The sequence below is a fragment of the Neolamprologus brichardi genome, chromosome 17 (genome assembly GCF_056152115.1).
Source record: "Neolamprologus brichardi isolate AB-2024 chromosome 17, ASM5615211v1, whole genome shotgun sequence".
NCBI classification, from domain to species: Eukaryota; Metazoa; Chordata; class Actinopteri; order Cichliformes; family Cichlidae; genus Neolamprologus; species Neolamprologus brichardi.
Window position 1 is genome coordinate 21,841,057 of NC_142120.1, and position 13,577 is coordinate 21,854,633.

At 40.3% G+C, this 13,577-nt stretch overlaps 2 protein-coding genes across 5 annotated transcripts in view; one reads left to right on the plus strand and one right to left on the minus strand.

Moving 5' to 3' along the window:
• LOC102790106 (protein NLRC3) overlaps window positions 1–13,577 on the plus strand; it is a 99,111-nt gene that overhangs the window by 39,636 nt on the left and 45,898 nt on the right. The gene's annotated exons all lie outside the window — the stretch shown is intronic.
• Window positions 1–13,577, minus strand: part of lrp6 (low density lipoprotein receptor-related protein 6) — a 43,815-nt gene that overhangs the window by 23,465 nt on the left and 6,773 nt on the right. For all 4 annotated transcript variants that reach the window (XM_087831107.1, XM_087831105.1, XM_087831106.1 and 1 more), the window contains exon 3: window positions 31–228. In XM_087831107.1, the coding sequence (XP_087687233.1) occupies window positions 31–228 (198 nt within the window). The remainder of the gene's footprint in view (window positions 1–30; window positions 229–13,577) is intronic.

Consider the following 13,577-nt stretch of genomic DNA (forward strand, 5'->3'; position numbering starts at 1 on the left):
CAAAAAACCTAAAGGTGGCGCTGCATGTACCTGAAGGAGCCGTCCAGGTTGGAGCGGTGGATGAAGCTGTGCTTGGCGTCGGCCCAGTACAGTTTCTGCTGGCTGTAGTCCAGCGTCAACCCGTTGGGCCAGTAGATCTCCTTATCGATGATCATGGAGCGATTCGTCCCATCCATGCCCGCCCGCTCAATCTTTGGGATCTCGCCCCAGTCAGTCCAGTACATGAAGCTGAAGACACAGAAAAATGACCATCACAAACACAGAAACACTAATCACTCCACACTAAACAGCGTGGCCACACATGGAGAGACAAGTGAAATTCATACATCACACATGCACCTCATCGTTTTCCACAAACTACTGCAGAACCAGCGCAGCTCTCAGCTGTGCAGTAAAAGATGAGTTTTTACACACAGCAACATAACCTACAAGTTTTGACTTTTTCATTTTAAACCATCATTTTCATGAAATGAGACAATGATGGTCAGGCAGTACAAATTTTAGAGAACCTAAACATCATCTTCCCTCCCTCCTTGCATTACATCATTCTCCACTGCTGTCCGCAAACTACTGGCTGTTATCTGTTATTAATCTGTGCAGCGGTTTCTAAATAAACTACAGGATCATCATAATAAAGAGACATCGCAGCTCACCGATTTCTAATAAACAACATCAGTCACAGAACTCGACAGTAAACTGAGTCAAAATAAACTCTGTTTAATTATTATTCCTGCTCCGACTTATCAGTGGCCAATAAGGATGTACAACGAGCCAGCAGGAGCTAAAAGCTGCCATGTGCAGGAAGCAACTCATTTAAATTATTAAAGTTCAAATAAAAAAAATAAAATAAAAATAAAATAAAAAAAACACCACCCGACCATCTCAGCTCCAGATAAATGCTATTATCTAGAAACCACCGAGGATACGTCCTTCAGAGGTTTTATTGTAAATATCTGGTAGTGCGGCTGAGTGAACGGAGACTCTTGGGAGTGGAGCTCACATTAACAGAATGATGGATGCTGGATGTCCCTGAAATATTTAGATGTGTGATCTCTGTCAGCAGGCCTGAAGGCCTGTAGAAACCACAGTTTGCAGGCAGGGGGCTGGTATTTGATTTCCAGCCTCTCAGACATACAAACACAGAATATTCTTCATCAGTCCAAATAAGCTGAACTTTTTCACTCTCTCTCTTTGGTAAAGCCTCAATATGATGAAAAAGGGATACCCAGGGGTGACACCATGTACCAAATCTAAATATACTACTTTTTAGAAAGTTTCTGGTAATATAATATAATGCAGTGTGTGATTGTGTCCTCTGTTATTTTTAGGTAGCTGTTGTCATCGTTAAAGTTTTCCACTGTTTTTACTGCTCGTCAGGTTTAGTCCAGGTCGACTCACCTATGAGCAATGTTGGGCTAAAGATTGAGATCAGATTAACTCTACCACAGCCGATTAAATCACGAACAATACCATCAAACCCTGATTAAACCGTTTCTTTTTTTTTTTGAATAATCAGTGGTTTTTTGCGGTTTCAAGCTGCTTTGTGAAAGAAAAACTGTTTTAATGTGCTCTCCCAGAGTCCAACAGCTCTAAAAACCATGTCTTCCTCACATGAAGCACACATGTGGAGGTGTTATGAGGAAGGCGGGGCTTCCTGCTGTGCAGCTAATTCTCCTCTTTGTTTGCCTTAATTACCATCACAGCTGGACAGCCTCTTTTTCCTCCACCCAGATCCCACACCTCAATCTCAAACCACCTCCCCCCACAGCCCAGGCAGGGATGGAGAGCAGAACAGACCCCTTTATCCCTAGACTCAGGGCCAAACTGAAATCGAACATCAGCAGATCCAAAGAGGCTGATGGAAAACTCACAGCTGGAGTTAGAACCTCTGAAGTTTGAAAACTGTAACCGGATCCTGAAAGTCTTCACAGAGGGAGCTCACTCAGACGTTACTTTGAGTTTGTGAGCAGCTCAATTTTCCAGGAAACAAATTGTAGGTGTGAGTAATCGTACAGCAAAGGGGCTGTGATAAGAAGAAGCTAGAACAAAGCCGAAAGAAAGGAAAGTGGGATTATTCTTGCGGCTTCATTTTTATTTCTGGAATCTCTGGTTGCCTCGAACACCCTGTTGACCAATTTCTATGTGACGGACTTGTGTATAGTACAGTGTACAGTACTTACAGTGCATATATTCACACTTTGATGTGATTTAATTGACTGAAAGATGAAAAGAAGCCCACTGATCACACACTAGCCTAGCTGATTTTTCGCCCTTAGCTTTAAGGCTTATACATTAATTCCCATCAATTAACTGGATATTTGGGATAACACTTTCACTGTGAGTCAGTCTGATGAGTAAACTGACACACAGGTGAGCCATAAAAGGAAAGTACAGTCACATCCTGTAACTTCATGTTTCTGAATGAAAAACTGACCCAAAAACGGAGCTGCTGGGCCTCTCCACGTAATCCCATTCAGACAAGACAAAAGCTTGAACTGATAGCCTGCCCAGCAGCCTTTAAACGCCGCAGCTGGTTGGGTTTCACTGCGAACAAAGCAAAGCGGCAGCGGCCAGATGAGCCGTTGGCTGTGACAGGTCGGCACCGAAGGGTTTCAGTATCTCTTCAAATGAAGAGCTGCGTCCTGAGACGGCACGAGCAGCAGAAGCAGCAGGTAGGACTTCAGAGCTCTGAAACATTCAGGGTGTGTTTTTCCCTCCCTGAACAATGAGGCCCCGGCCAGGCAGAGAGGGGAGAGAAAAGCTGCAGTGAAATGCCGAGCACACAACACATCCCCTCACCACAAGAGCTGCATTGTGTTTGGTACCTGATGCATTAATCATCCCGGTTGAACCGAGTCCAGCTCTGCGTTCCACCGTGGATTTGAAGAACCAGTTTTCCTCAAAGACTGTGTTGCTGCAACACAATAAACCTGACTGCAGAAACACTCGCTGCTTCACTTCACCAGAGAAACTTTATTACAAACACTAAAAATGTCCCTCTTTGAAGCTTCTTACGAGCAGCTGTGAACTGAATTCCTGCAGGGTACAGTTTTTAGCATTACAGAGTAACAAAGACAACTGCAACATCTTCAGACTGTAAGGAAGTCAATCTTTAATGCCCAAAAACTGTAAATAAAAGACAGATGCAGGTAGAATAACATTGCCAGGTAAAGCGTTTCAAGAATATCACCAAAGCTGGAGCCCAGACTTGTCTTTTTCACAGAGTTAAAAAAAAAAAAAAAAAAAAAAAAAGGACCCGCCTGTCTGACTTGTTTAAAGATGAGATGATGGTTTCAAATCCTCTTCGAGGGGCTTCAGACTGGGGTATAAAAGCACAAAACTGAAATAACCTTAAGAGTTCCTTGGAAAGTTCACATTTATTCTCTGGAAGTCAAAGTTCTGCATTTCTTAGAAATACAGATCATGTGATGGAGGACCTATGAATAGAGACACAACTTGATTCACTTCCTAAAGGGTTAGGCACCAGTTTTAAAGTGCTTCTCAGGAAAATTACAGATGAAACAACAAACAAGTCCAGCTACAATCCAACACCATCCACTTCAAAAATACAGTGTGTCCAACATCATTTAGCATTTGCCTCATGACATTAACATACAGAAACAGCTTTCTAAGGCATCAGCTGACTAATGTCTTCTAGGCTTTAAACTGAGATAGAATCACAGATAAACAAGTGTCTCAAAAAGCCTTTTGGTTCCTTGGAAACTTTCCATCTTTAGTCTATGGAAGTACAAGATTTGACTTTTTCCTGCTTTAGAAACAAAGGTCACTGTGCTGGAGGACATGTTTAAACCCAAGAAGGTTTCTGGAACTTTATTCTTTTTTTTATACTTGACACCAAAACTAGTTCAAGTTTAAGTATTGGCTTTGGACCACAAACTAAAACTGCCTCAGGGGAAACTTAAATATGGGCCAACGAACAATTCCAGCTGAAGTTTAAAAGCTTCTACCTTAATATTTTGTTGGTGTTGTCATGAACTGGTACTGTCACAAAATTGGGGATAAAACAAGTCCAACTAGAATCTAAAATGGTCCACTGAACTTTAGTGCAGCCCTCATCCTTAACACATCGAACTTTTAGTTCCTTGGAAACGTCCCAAACTTCAAGCTGCTTGAGACGTCATCATGTTAGGAAGTTTAAAGGAGGTTTCCCAGACTTTATTCTGTCCTTAGCCAAAAACTAAAAGATGTACAAGTCCAGCTAGATTTTAATGTGTCAGTTCGTATTTTGGCACAAGATAACTCGACAACAGGTTTTAATGCATCTTTGCATACCTTCAGACTGAGGCAGAAATACTGATAACAAAGAGCTGAAGGTTTGCTGGAACATTCCTAAACTACGGACCCAGGAAATGAAAGTTCTGGCAATTTGGGGTGCTTTAGGAAAAAAAGATCATAGAGGTTGCATAAAAGACGTTGGACATTGGAAAATTAAAAGATCCTGGAACATTTTTCATATTCTTTAAATCTTCAGAATTACTATAATCATTTTTATAATGCAGTCATCAGCCCATCACATGTGGAGGGAGTTTATCTGTCCACAAGCTCACGGCTGAGGGGTCTACCTCCTCTCTGCAGAAACAACATTTTCTCCCCTCATCCATGACTGAGTGGAGCTGGCGTGTTGCTGCCGCAGTACCTTCGTCTGGCTTAGTAACCGCTGGAAAAACAAAACAGCTGCTGCGGCAACAATGGGCCTTTGTGAAACGCACGCAACCAAACAAAACAAGAGAAAACAGGGACGACTGCATTGGAGAAGGAGCCTCAGAGCGCGCTGCTGCCGAGCTAATGAGACGCACAGTGGGGACTGCGGCTGATTAAATCAGAAGCTGCTGTCGTTGTTTTACTGGAGCGTAATCACAGCTTTGTTCAACACTGCTCTTCATCCTGCCAAGTGTTCCTCACTCATGTTGGGAGCGCCATCAATCAGATCACATCCATGTTTAACATTTAAAACACGTTTCCTCCATGTTTCAGCCTCTGTCTGGACCAAATTCTGCCGCTTTCTCTCAAAACACAAGACAGTAAAGCTGAAAAAACAACCTTCAGGTGATCCTCACTTTCTCTGATTAAATGTTTGTTTGTCTGCACTTGGCCATTTACCCTGAGCCGATTGATTTAATATTAAGATATTTTTTATGTTCACAACACGTGGACAAAAATAGAACATCTGCACACACTAGCTTGGCTCAAAGATTCAGTCGGTGTGTGCTGTCATTTACCTGTTTTTAACCCGGCTTTGGTTATCAAATCTTGACATGATCAGTTTTCTCAACATGTGGCTGTCTGTGTTCACAGCAGCAGAAAGAGGATGAAGTAAAATATTCAGTTTTAGTCACAAAACCAGCCGATTACCATCTGTAAACGAGGTGTACCGACTTTAAAATAATCACCTGTCCTGTTCACTGGATTCTGCAATAGTCTTTTACAAATTATTCTGGGTTTTAAACATGCTGGGTAACCTTTTCCCAGATTAAATGCTTTTTATATTCAATGTTTGAACAGACTGTAGCATAACTTAAAAACTGAGATGTTCCTCGACTCTCTGGAGGCATCAAACAGCCTGCAGACTTTTATGTGAAAGACTCTGGATGAATTTAAAATCCAAAGGATGCCTCTCCTCTACTGCTAGCATCATCAGTGAGCAACACTAGCTGACCTTAGAAACATAGGTCTCTAAACATCAGCGAGTGAAGAGCTCTGAGCACAACACAAACTTCACTCATGGTCAGAACTAACAGTCAGCACGTGGGTCGTTACAGTAACGGCCGGTTAGCTGTAACTGGGTGGCACAGCATGTTTCTGACACTGTTAGCTTCATCATATCCAGGTCATCTTCCCTAACATTACTCTGAAGCTCAGGTACACAGTGTAAACTCTGCTCTGGAGAATCTTGAAATGCTCTGACACCGCTGAAAATAAACAGATGAACACTCGTAGTTTTCTGTTAATATCCAGGTGAGGCTTTGGAGCCAAAGGCAAAGTGAACAGTTGTTGGCAGAGTACTCCAATAACCCGGTTTCATCAGACAATCATCAGACAAACAACTGAAAAACAAACCAGACAAAAACAAGAGTGGAGCTCAGAGTGAAGTATCAGAGAGGGATCCTGCATGTGCCAGCGGCTCGGCGAGACTTTTATCTCCAACACAGCGGTGGATCAAACAGCGAGCGGGAAGAGTTTCCATGAATAGAAACCCAAGAGAGAAGAGAAGGGAAGACGGTGAGAGGCAGCGCGACGGGCCCGAATTTAAATAAAACTAATGAATACATTACAGGCCTCTTTTATCTGCACCCTAATGGATTTACATCGTAATCCAACCTCTCCCAAGAGGAAGACGCTGGCAGCACTGGGAGAGGAAGAGAGCTGATGAAGGACAGGAAGAGGAGTGAGTGCTGGCCATGACAGTGTCGAGGCTGCGAGCTTCAGCGATGAATTAGGATCAGCAGGTGGAAGATGCTCAGGCAGAAACATCAAACTTCAGGAACACAGGAGAGTTTGAAAGAGCCATAAAACCCATTTTAACAATTTAAATCAATAAAAATCACCTTTCAAGCAAGAAACTGCTAATTGTCGTCTGTTTTAGACAGTAAAGTGGGAATTATTTCCAAACAAGCTTTTGTTAAATTATTTTTATTATTTTCTATTTTTATTCAATTCTGCAGTAAACTCACAGGCACATCAGCCTGAAGACCACAGTCTGTGTCCCGTTTGGACCTTTGTGTTTTACACTTCATCTTTTTGTACTTCCACTTTCAGTTGCTGGTTAGGTTTAGGAAAGGCTTGTGGTTTGGGTTTAGGCCACAGCTGTAATCTTGTACATTGCAAAATGAGATGGTCCAAGGACAACAGCCCCGTCTCACCAACGCCTACGCAGGACACTTTGTGGGTAAATGAAACTTTCAGAAAACTGCATTATTTCACACCCTGGGAGTAGCAGAGTCCTTCCTGGCTCAAATGGGGCTCTGATGCTTAACATATTTAACAGAAATCTGCTTCTTCCTGCCACGACTGACTACCTGATAAACAAAATGTCGATTACATTTAAGCAAATAATTGTACAATTAACAAACCAGCAGATTATTAGTATTTTTCATTTTCTTTTTGCTCTTTAGTGTGTGCCAAAAATAGGAATACACAGGAAAAAAAACTCACATCCACAAGTTTTTAAATGATCCTTAAAGGAAAAAAAAAAAAAAAAAAGTGTCCCGACAAAAGGTTTGCACACTACTAATCTTTTCCACCATTTACAACAGTGTCTGAAAGTGCAGTATGAAGAGTGTGTGAAACTGCGTGCTGTATACCAGAGCGCAAAGTCTTCCCAGCCTCTTGCCCGGAAACAAACCACCTTGCAGAACTCATATACTCATGCTGTGCCATACAAGAGAAAAAGTAAGAAGTAGGATGACTAAAGCAGGGGCCTATCATATCGCTAAAGACAAGGTCACCATCCCATTTTTTGCAGAAAGTACTAGATGATTGTACAGGAATACACAAGTACTACTTCAGAAAACTTTACTTCAACGGAACCCTTTTTAAAGACCTTTGTTATTTTTGCTCTGCATCTTTTTAGTTTACATTTTAACTGCAAAATTGTGAGCTTTTTGGTTATGTACTAAAAAGTTCATGGTTTTCTGCCGTTTTTGTTCTACTGCACTTTCAAGGCAGTTATCTGCTATAAAAGCCATGCTAGGAAAATCTCCTTCATGTTTATCTGTGTTTTATCCTCAGTTACTTTGACAAAAAGGCATCTGCTAGTGAGTAGCCTAGGCCCGAGAGAAGTGGATGTAGCTGTGGGTAATAAGAAAAGATGAAAAGAAAGATTGATAACTTTTTTGTGAAGTAAAGCCTGATCCATCTGAAATTCATAGCCAGTCCTCTGACACGGAGCCATAAACCTCTCAGGTTATGTCTAACACTGGTCCGGAGACGGCATCAGATAATGAGCCACAAACGATAGACTCCGAGCCAGAGCACACTGAAAGTAAAAGGGGGAAAGTGTATACATTTCGAAGACAGTGGCTTGACTAGTTTCCATGGCTAAAATAGAGTAAAGCTGAGAATATGATGCACTGCATTTACTATCGTGAGTGTGGAAAGACCATGGCCAGCAATACTGCATTTGTGACTTTGAATTGAAATACTTAAAAAACAGTGTATCCAGAAAACACATTATATGCACTGCCCAACTGTCCCCTCTCTCCACTGCCTTTCAGGGGCAGGCAGCAGCAAGCAGGTCATTAAGTTTACCATTGACTACAATATTGCCAAAGCACTTTAAGCACAAGCACTTTTTCAGGAGCTTGTCTTTCTTGTAGAACTGTGCTCCAAATAAAGAAATTTGTTTTGACAAGATTCTTAGTTAATCATTTACAAATCAATATTGTCTGTATAGACAGCAATTTTCAAAAAAAAAAAAAAAAAGTGAACATGTGAAAGTGCAATGTTAAGCAATGCAGCTGAAAAATTTGGGTGTGCCTAACCCTTGTGCTGGTGCACATAAGATGAAAAAAAAGTTAGGCGCACCAGTGCAACCATGGCAATAGTTAGTCTAGAGCCCTGGGTTTGACTAAGAACTGTCTTTTTTACCCCTTACTTATGGGGTAAAAAAAAAAAAGAAAAAAAAATTGAGATACATAATAAGGTTGGGCGACTATTGACGATAGGCTGAGGCTATCGTCAGCCTATGGTCAATCATGGTTTTGACTACGTTAAAAAAAAGAGAACAAAAACATTTTAATTAAATAAAAAACCACAATGGTGAGGAGGGAAACAAAGAGCAACTGGCATCTTTTTTCCACTATACAGTGGACCATCGTTTATAGCAGGAGTTACGGTCTAAAAATAACCCGCGATAGGTGAAATCCGTGAAGTAGCCAACTTTATTTTTTACAATTATTATACATGTTTTAAGGCTGTAAAACCCCTCACTACACACTTTATACACTTTTCTCAGACAGGCATGAACCATTTCACACTTTTCTCTCTTTTTTAAACACTCTCAAAGTTCAAACCTTCATAGAAAAATAAGTCCAGTATTATAGGATGAAACCAAAGTCATCCGCAGGTGCCTTTGACGGTGCAAAACGTTTCGTCAACATTGTTTTCTTTGTTGGGAAGAAAAAATTACAAACATACAGTACAGCACCTCAGAGTCACACTGCTAGCGATCAAAGATTTATGTAAATTTGACAAGCTGGATGCATTCTATGCTGTACAACAGAGACGGCACAAGATTGATTGACAATGGTCTACAGCCAATCAGGACGCAGAACACAATGTGCTGTAAGAAAAAAAAAAAAAAAAAAAAAAAAAAAAAAAAAAAAATCTGCGCAACAGCGAGGCCGCAAAAGGTGAACCACATTATAGCACGGGACAACTGTAAGTCAAAAATCAAAACGTCTCTTCCAGGGAACATGGAAAAAAAATCTCTGGTGTAAAGTTAAGTCTTTTCTGCTATTTGGTGCATCTCAAATAAATACACCAAAACGTATTTGACAGGGACAAGCATGTTTACTTTATCAGGTTTTAGCAATTTGTTTAACAATATTACCAGCGGTCCTGAAAACGCGTTCTGAAGTGTGCTTGTGGCTGGTATACACAGCTATATGTGTGACATCAATGGGAAACGTTTTTCATGCATTTTCCACCAAGCCAGTGGATCATCTTCTCTGTCTACGGCCTTCTCGCTGAGGTAATAGTCCATTTCTATCTGCGCCTTCTCCTCCAGTGTGCAATTTGGCAATTAGTTCATCCATGTTTGGACTTCTTCTGTCCTCTAAATGCACAAATCAGTCTGTGCATTATTACATTGCTCCGCCCATCAAAAAGCTTGCGTATTCGCGATTATATCGCATATCGTTACTTACTGGACTGACGATTGTTGGTTGTAAAATTTTTACATACCGCCCAACCTTAATACACATTACATATAGGGCTGCCACGATTAGTCGACTAGTCACGATTACATCGACTATTAAAATCGTCAACGACAAATTTAATAGTTGACGTGCCGTTTAAAGCCTTGTAAGATCCTGAAAGATGGAGGAATAAGTAGTAGGATTTAAGAGTGTAATAACGGACTGAAACAGAAGATGGCAGCACTGCATGTACAAGGATGCCAGCGGAGGACCAATTTGAAGGTCGATTACGTTACAGCGATGCTTTCCAAATTCAAAGTCTTCTGCGAATGCAGCCGACAAATGCGTCCTACTTTCTCCCAGATTTGAAGGATGGGTTGGGTGAATCCTTTGTGGCCCAACTTATCCCAGAATAGCACGGCTCAGCCAATTTCAGTTTCCAACAATAGCGGCAGCTACTTAGTTTTAATATTACTCTTTCTGGGTCACAAAATAAACTTTTACCATATTTTCAGGCAAGAATGTAGCTGTGTAAACTTCAAATATCTGCTCAGTTTATCAAGATATCACATATTTGTAAAAGCGCTCCGATGTTTTCGGAGACATCTGTTACCCACCAGCCCGATAGCTAGCCGGGGTTCAAGGCTCACTAGAGCCGGCGAGAACAGCGGACTCCCGGCAAATCGTTATCAAACCTCCCACGGTCTTTTGCTACTCAGGTTAAACATGATATACAAGTCACTTAGGTAACTTAAAACTGTTATTGTTTGGCTTTTTTCAGTGTTTTATTTGTTCCTGAGTAAATCCGTTTGGCTGAGATTAAAGTTACAGTTTTCACACAGCTGAATAAACGTCAAACAGAAAACTGATTAAACCGAAGTGTGAGATGGTCGACAATTTACTCCAGTGTCCTGTTATATTTTAGATAGCAAGGAGCAGATGGCTGAGTTCATTAAACTCCACTGAGACAATCTGCAAATTTCATTAAAAGTTTAATAAACTATCATCTGCTCTTTATTTTTAGTTAACACATACCTTAAACACTTCAAGCTGTAAGCTAATGATAGTTAAATAAGTGCAGATGCATGCTGATGCAATAAGCGGTACATTTTACATCCAATAGATGCATGATCTGATTAGTCAACTAATCGCAAAAATAGCCGGTGACTAGTCGACTATCAAAATAATCGTTTGTGTCAGCCCTAATTATATATCACCATCCAGCTAAAAAATATAGAGATATGAATTTTGGTCTATATCGCCCAGCCCTAGATCAGCATGTCACACCAGATATATTGCATTTTATTTGTATTTTTTAATCCATCTGAGACAAAGCAATGCAAATATTACTGGACAATCTCCTTGTTCTTATTTTCAAAGCTCAGCTACCAACCAGCTAGCACTGCCACTCCCTGCATGTTGTTCCCTTACCTTTAGACTGTAGTGGGGACACCTCTTAATTTATTGTCTTATTGTACTTTTCTTATTGTATTTAAGAAAATGTGACTAAGTAATTAGTAACACACTATAAGAAGAAGAAGAAGAAAAAGAAGAAGAAGAAGAAGAACTAATTACAATAAGTAATTAGTAACACACTAAGAGCATCACTACGATGCATCATTCTGTTAGGATGTATGTAACTTACTGCGCAAGTGTCCTGGGGGAGGCATTGCGACGCACATTTGGGAAAAGGGGGCAGAAGTTTTGTGTGTGGCCTTTTCAGTTGTTGTAAAAGGAAGCTGTCCATTAAAGGTGGAATTCTAATGTCAATTGTGAGATTATTGGACTATCAACTAGGGATGGAACAATCCGATATTACATATCGGTATCGGTCCGATACTGACCTAAATTACTGGATCGGATATTGGAGAGAAATAAAAAATGTAATCCAATCCATTAAATATCACGAAAGCACCTCACAAAACTTGCGACATGGCATAACTCAGCTCATAACCTTAGCAAGTCCGAGCAGTATGCGTCAAGTGATAGAGCGGCTGTGGCGTGCGAGTCCTGTCGCCGGTCTGGTTGAGCATTTGGAGCCTCGCTACCAAACCAGCATTTCATCTCCGAGAAAGTTATCCCAGAGAGAGTAAAGCAAGTGTGCTTTACAAACATCTCAGAATGTTTGTAAATCATTCCCACGTGAAGCTTAACAACCAATATATGGAGCGACTGCCTCTTCTCTCCCCCTCTCCTGTTGCTACTTCAATCATGAAACTGATCAATGATTGGCTAATCGGCTTTTCTGTCGCGACTCCTGTCTCTCTTGTTAGTTTTTGGCCCATTTTGCACCAGAAAGAGGAAACCAGCAGCTAAACAACAGAAACAAAAATTAGAATTTATTTAATATTACTTTCTACTAGGGCTGTGCGATATGACCAAAATCTCGTATCCCAATATTAAGACATCTATCGTCCGATAACAATATAAATCACAAAAATGTAACAGTTTCTGTAAATTCCGTGAATCTCGGGCAGCTTGACTTGCGTGAAGTGTTTCCACGTACCTGGAGTCGAGTGTTTTAACTGATGCATGAAACTATACATTTTTAGACTTAAGTTGCAACGGCCGCCGTTTTCTTTGTGAGTATTTATTACACAGTGTGCTGCGAGGAAAAGCCTGTTTTAACGTTTGAGTCTAAGGTAAGCACCTGACGGCTCTTTTTTGCTTCTTATCTGTAAACACTCTGCATACTCTTTCACGTGATTCAGTTTATTTTGAAAAGTCTCAACAGGATCTTGAGCTTTATTGTGAAAGGTTTGTGTGGAACAAGCGGACACGCAGTGGTTTTACCGTCATTGTTGCTAACGACAACGCATAAAAACAAACGCTTGTCTGTCTGTAGTGTGGTTATATTAAATGTAAGAGAAAGAGAAAACCTTAAGAAATTAACTACAGTGACCATCAAAATAATAAAAAAATATTGCCGTAAACAGTTTATTTTGCGACACAAACCGCGAAACAAACGATAGCGTAAAATGAAACGATAGACGTTTTTATATCATCATCCGAGATATATTGTTATATCGAACAGCCCTACTTTCTACACCAGGATCCTTTTTTACGTAGCTGACGGCTGGTAACTGTGCAGGGGCGGGTCTAGCAAAGTTTTGCCGGGGGTGGGGGGCATAAACAGGGAAAAGGGGGGTACAAAGAAATACTTTTCTTTCTTATTTGCATTTAAATTGTGTAGCTTTTAATAAATAATTATCTGAATCTTACACACATAAGTTTTAATCCGATGTAAAATGTATAGAAGTCCATTACTGTATATAGTAACTATTAAGTCTAATATACCCTAGTAAGCTATAGTATTTTTTCCTTTGGGAAGGTACCATCTGTGCAGTCTGCAATTCTGTTGAAGAAAGATGTTGAATCTATTTAATTATTGTAGAAAAATAATTGATTTCTGTGCTTTTTTTTTTTTTTTTTTTTTTTAAACACATGCATTGAATTTAAGTTGATTGCGTCAATTAAGCATCAGTGGGGGGGTGGTTGCCTATTTTTTTTGCTGGCAGTTTACAACCCTATTAGTTAGGTTGTTTAATATTTCTGCTAAGTACTCTTTAAAATACCAGAATAGGGATGATGGTGTTGGTTTAAGTGAATTAGATAGATCAGTATTGCTGAACTATGAAATATTTTGGGTGCAGTGTATTTTTTGCATACAGGTATAACACAATAGCTTTAGTGTTTTGT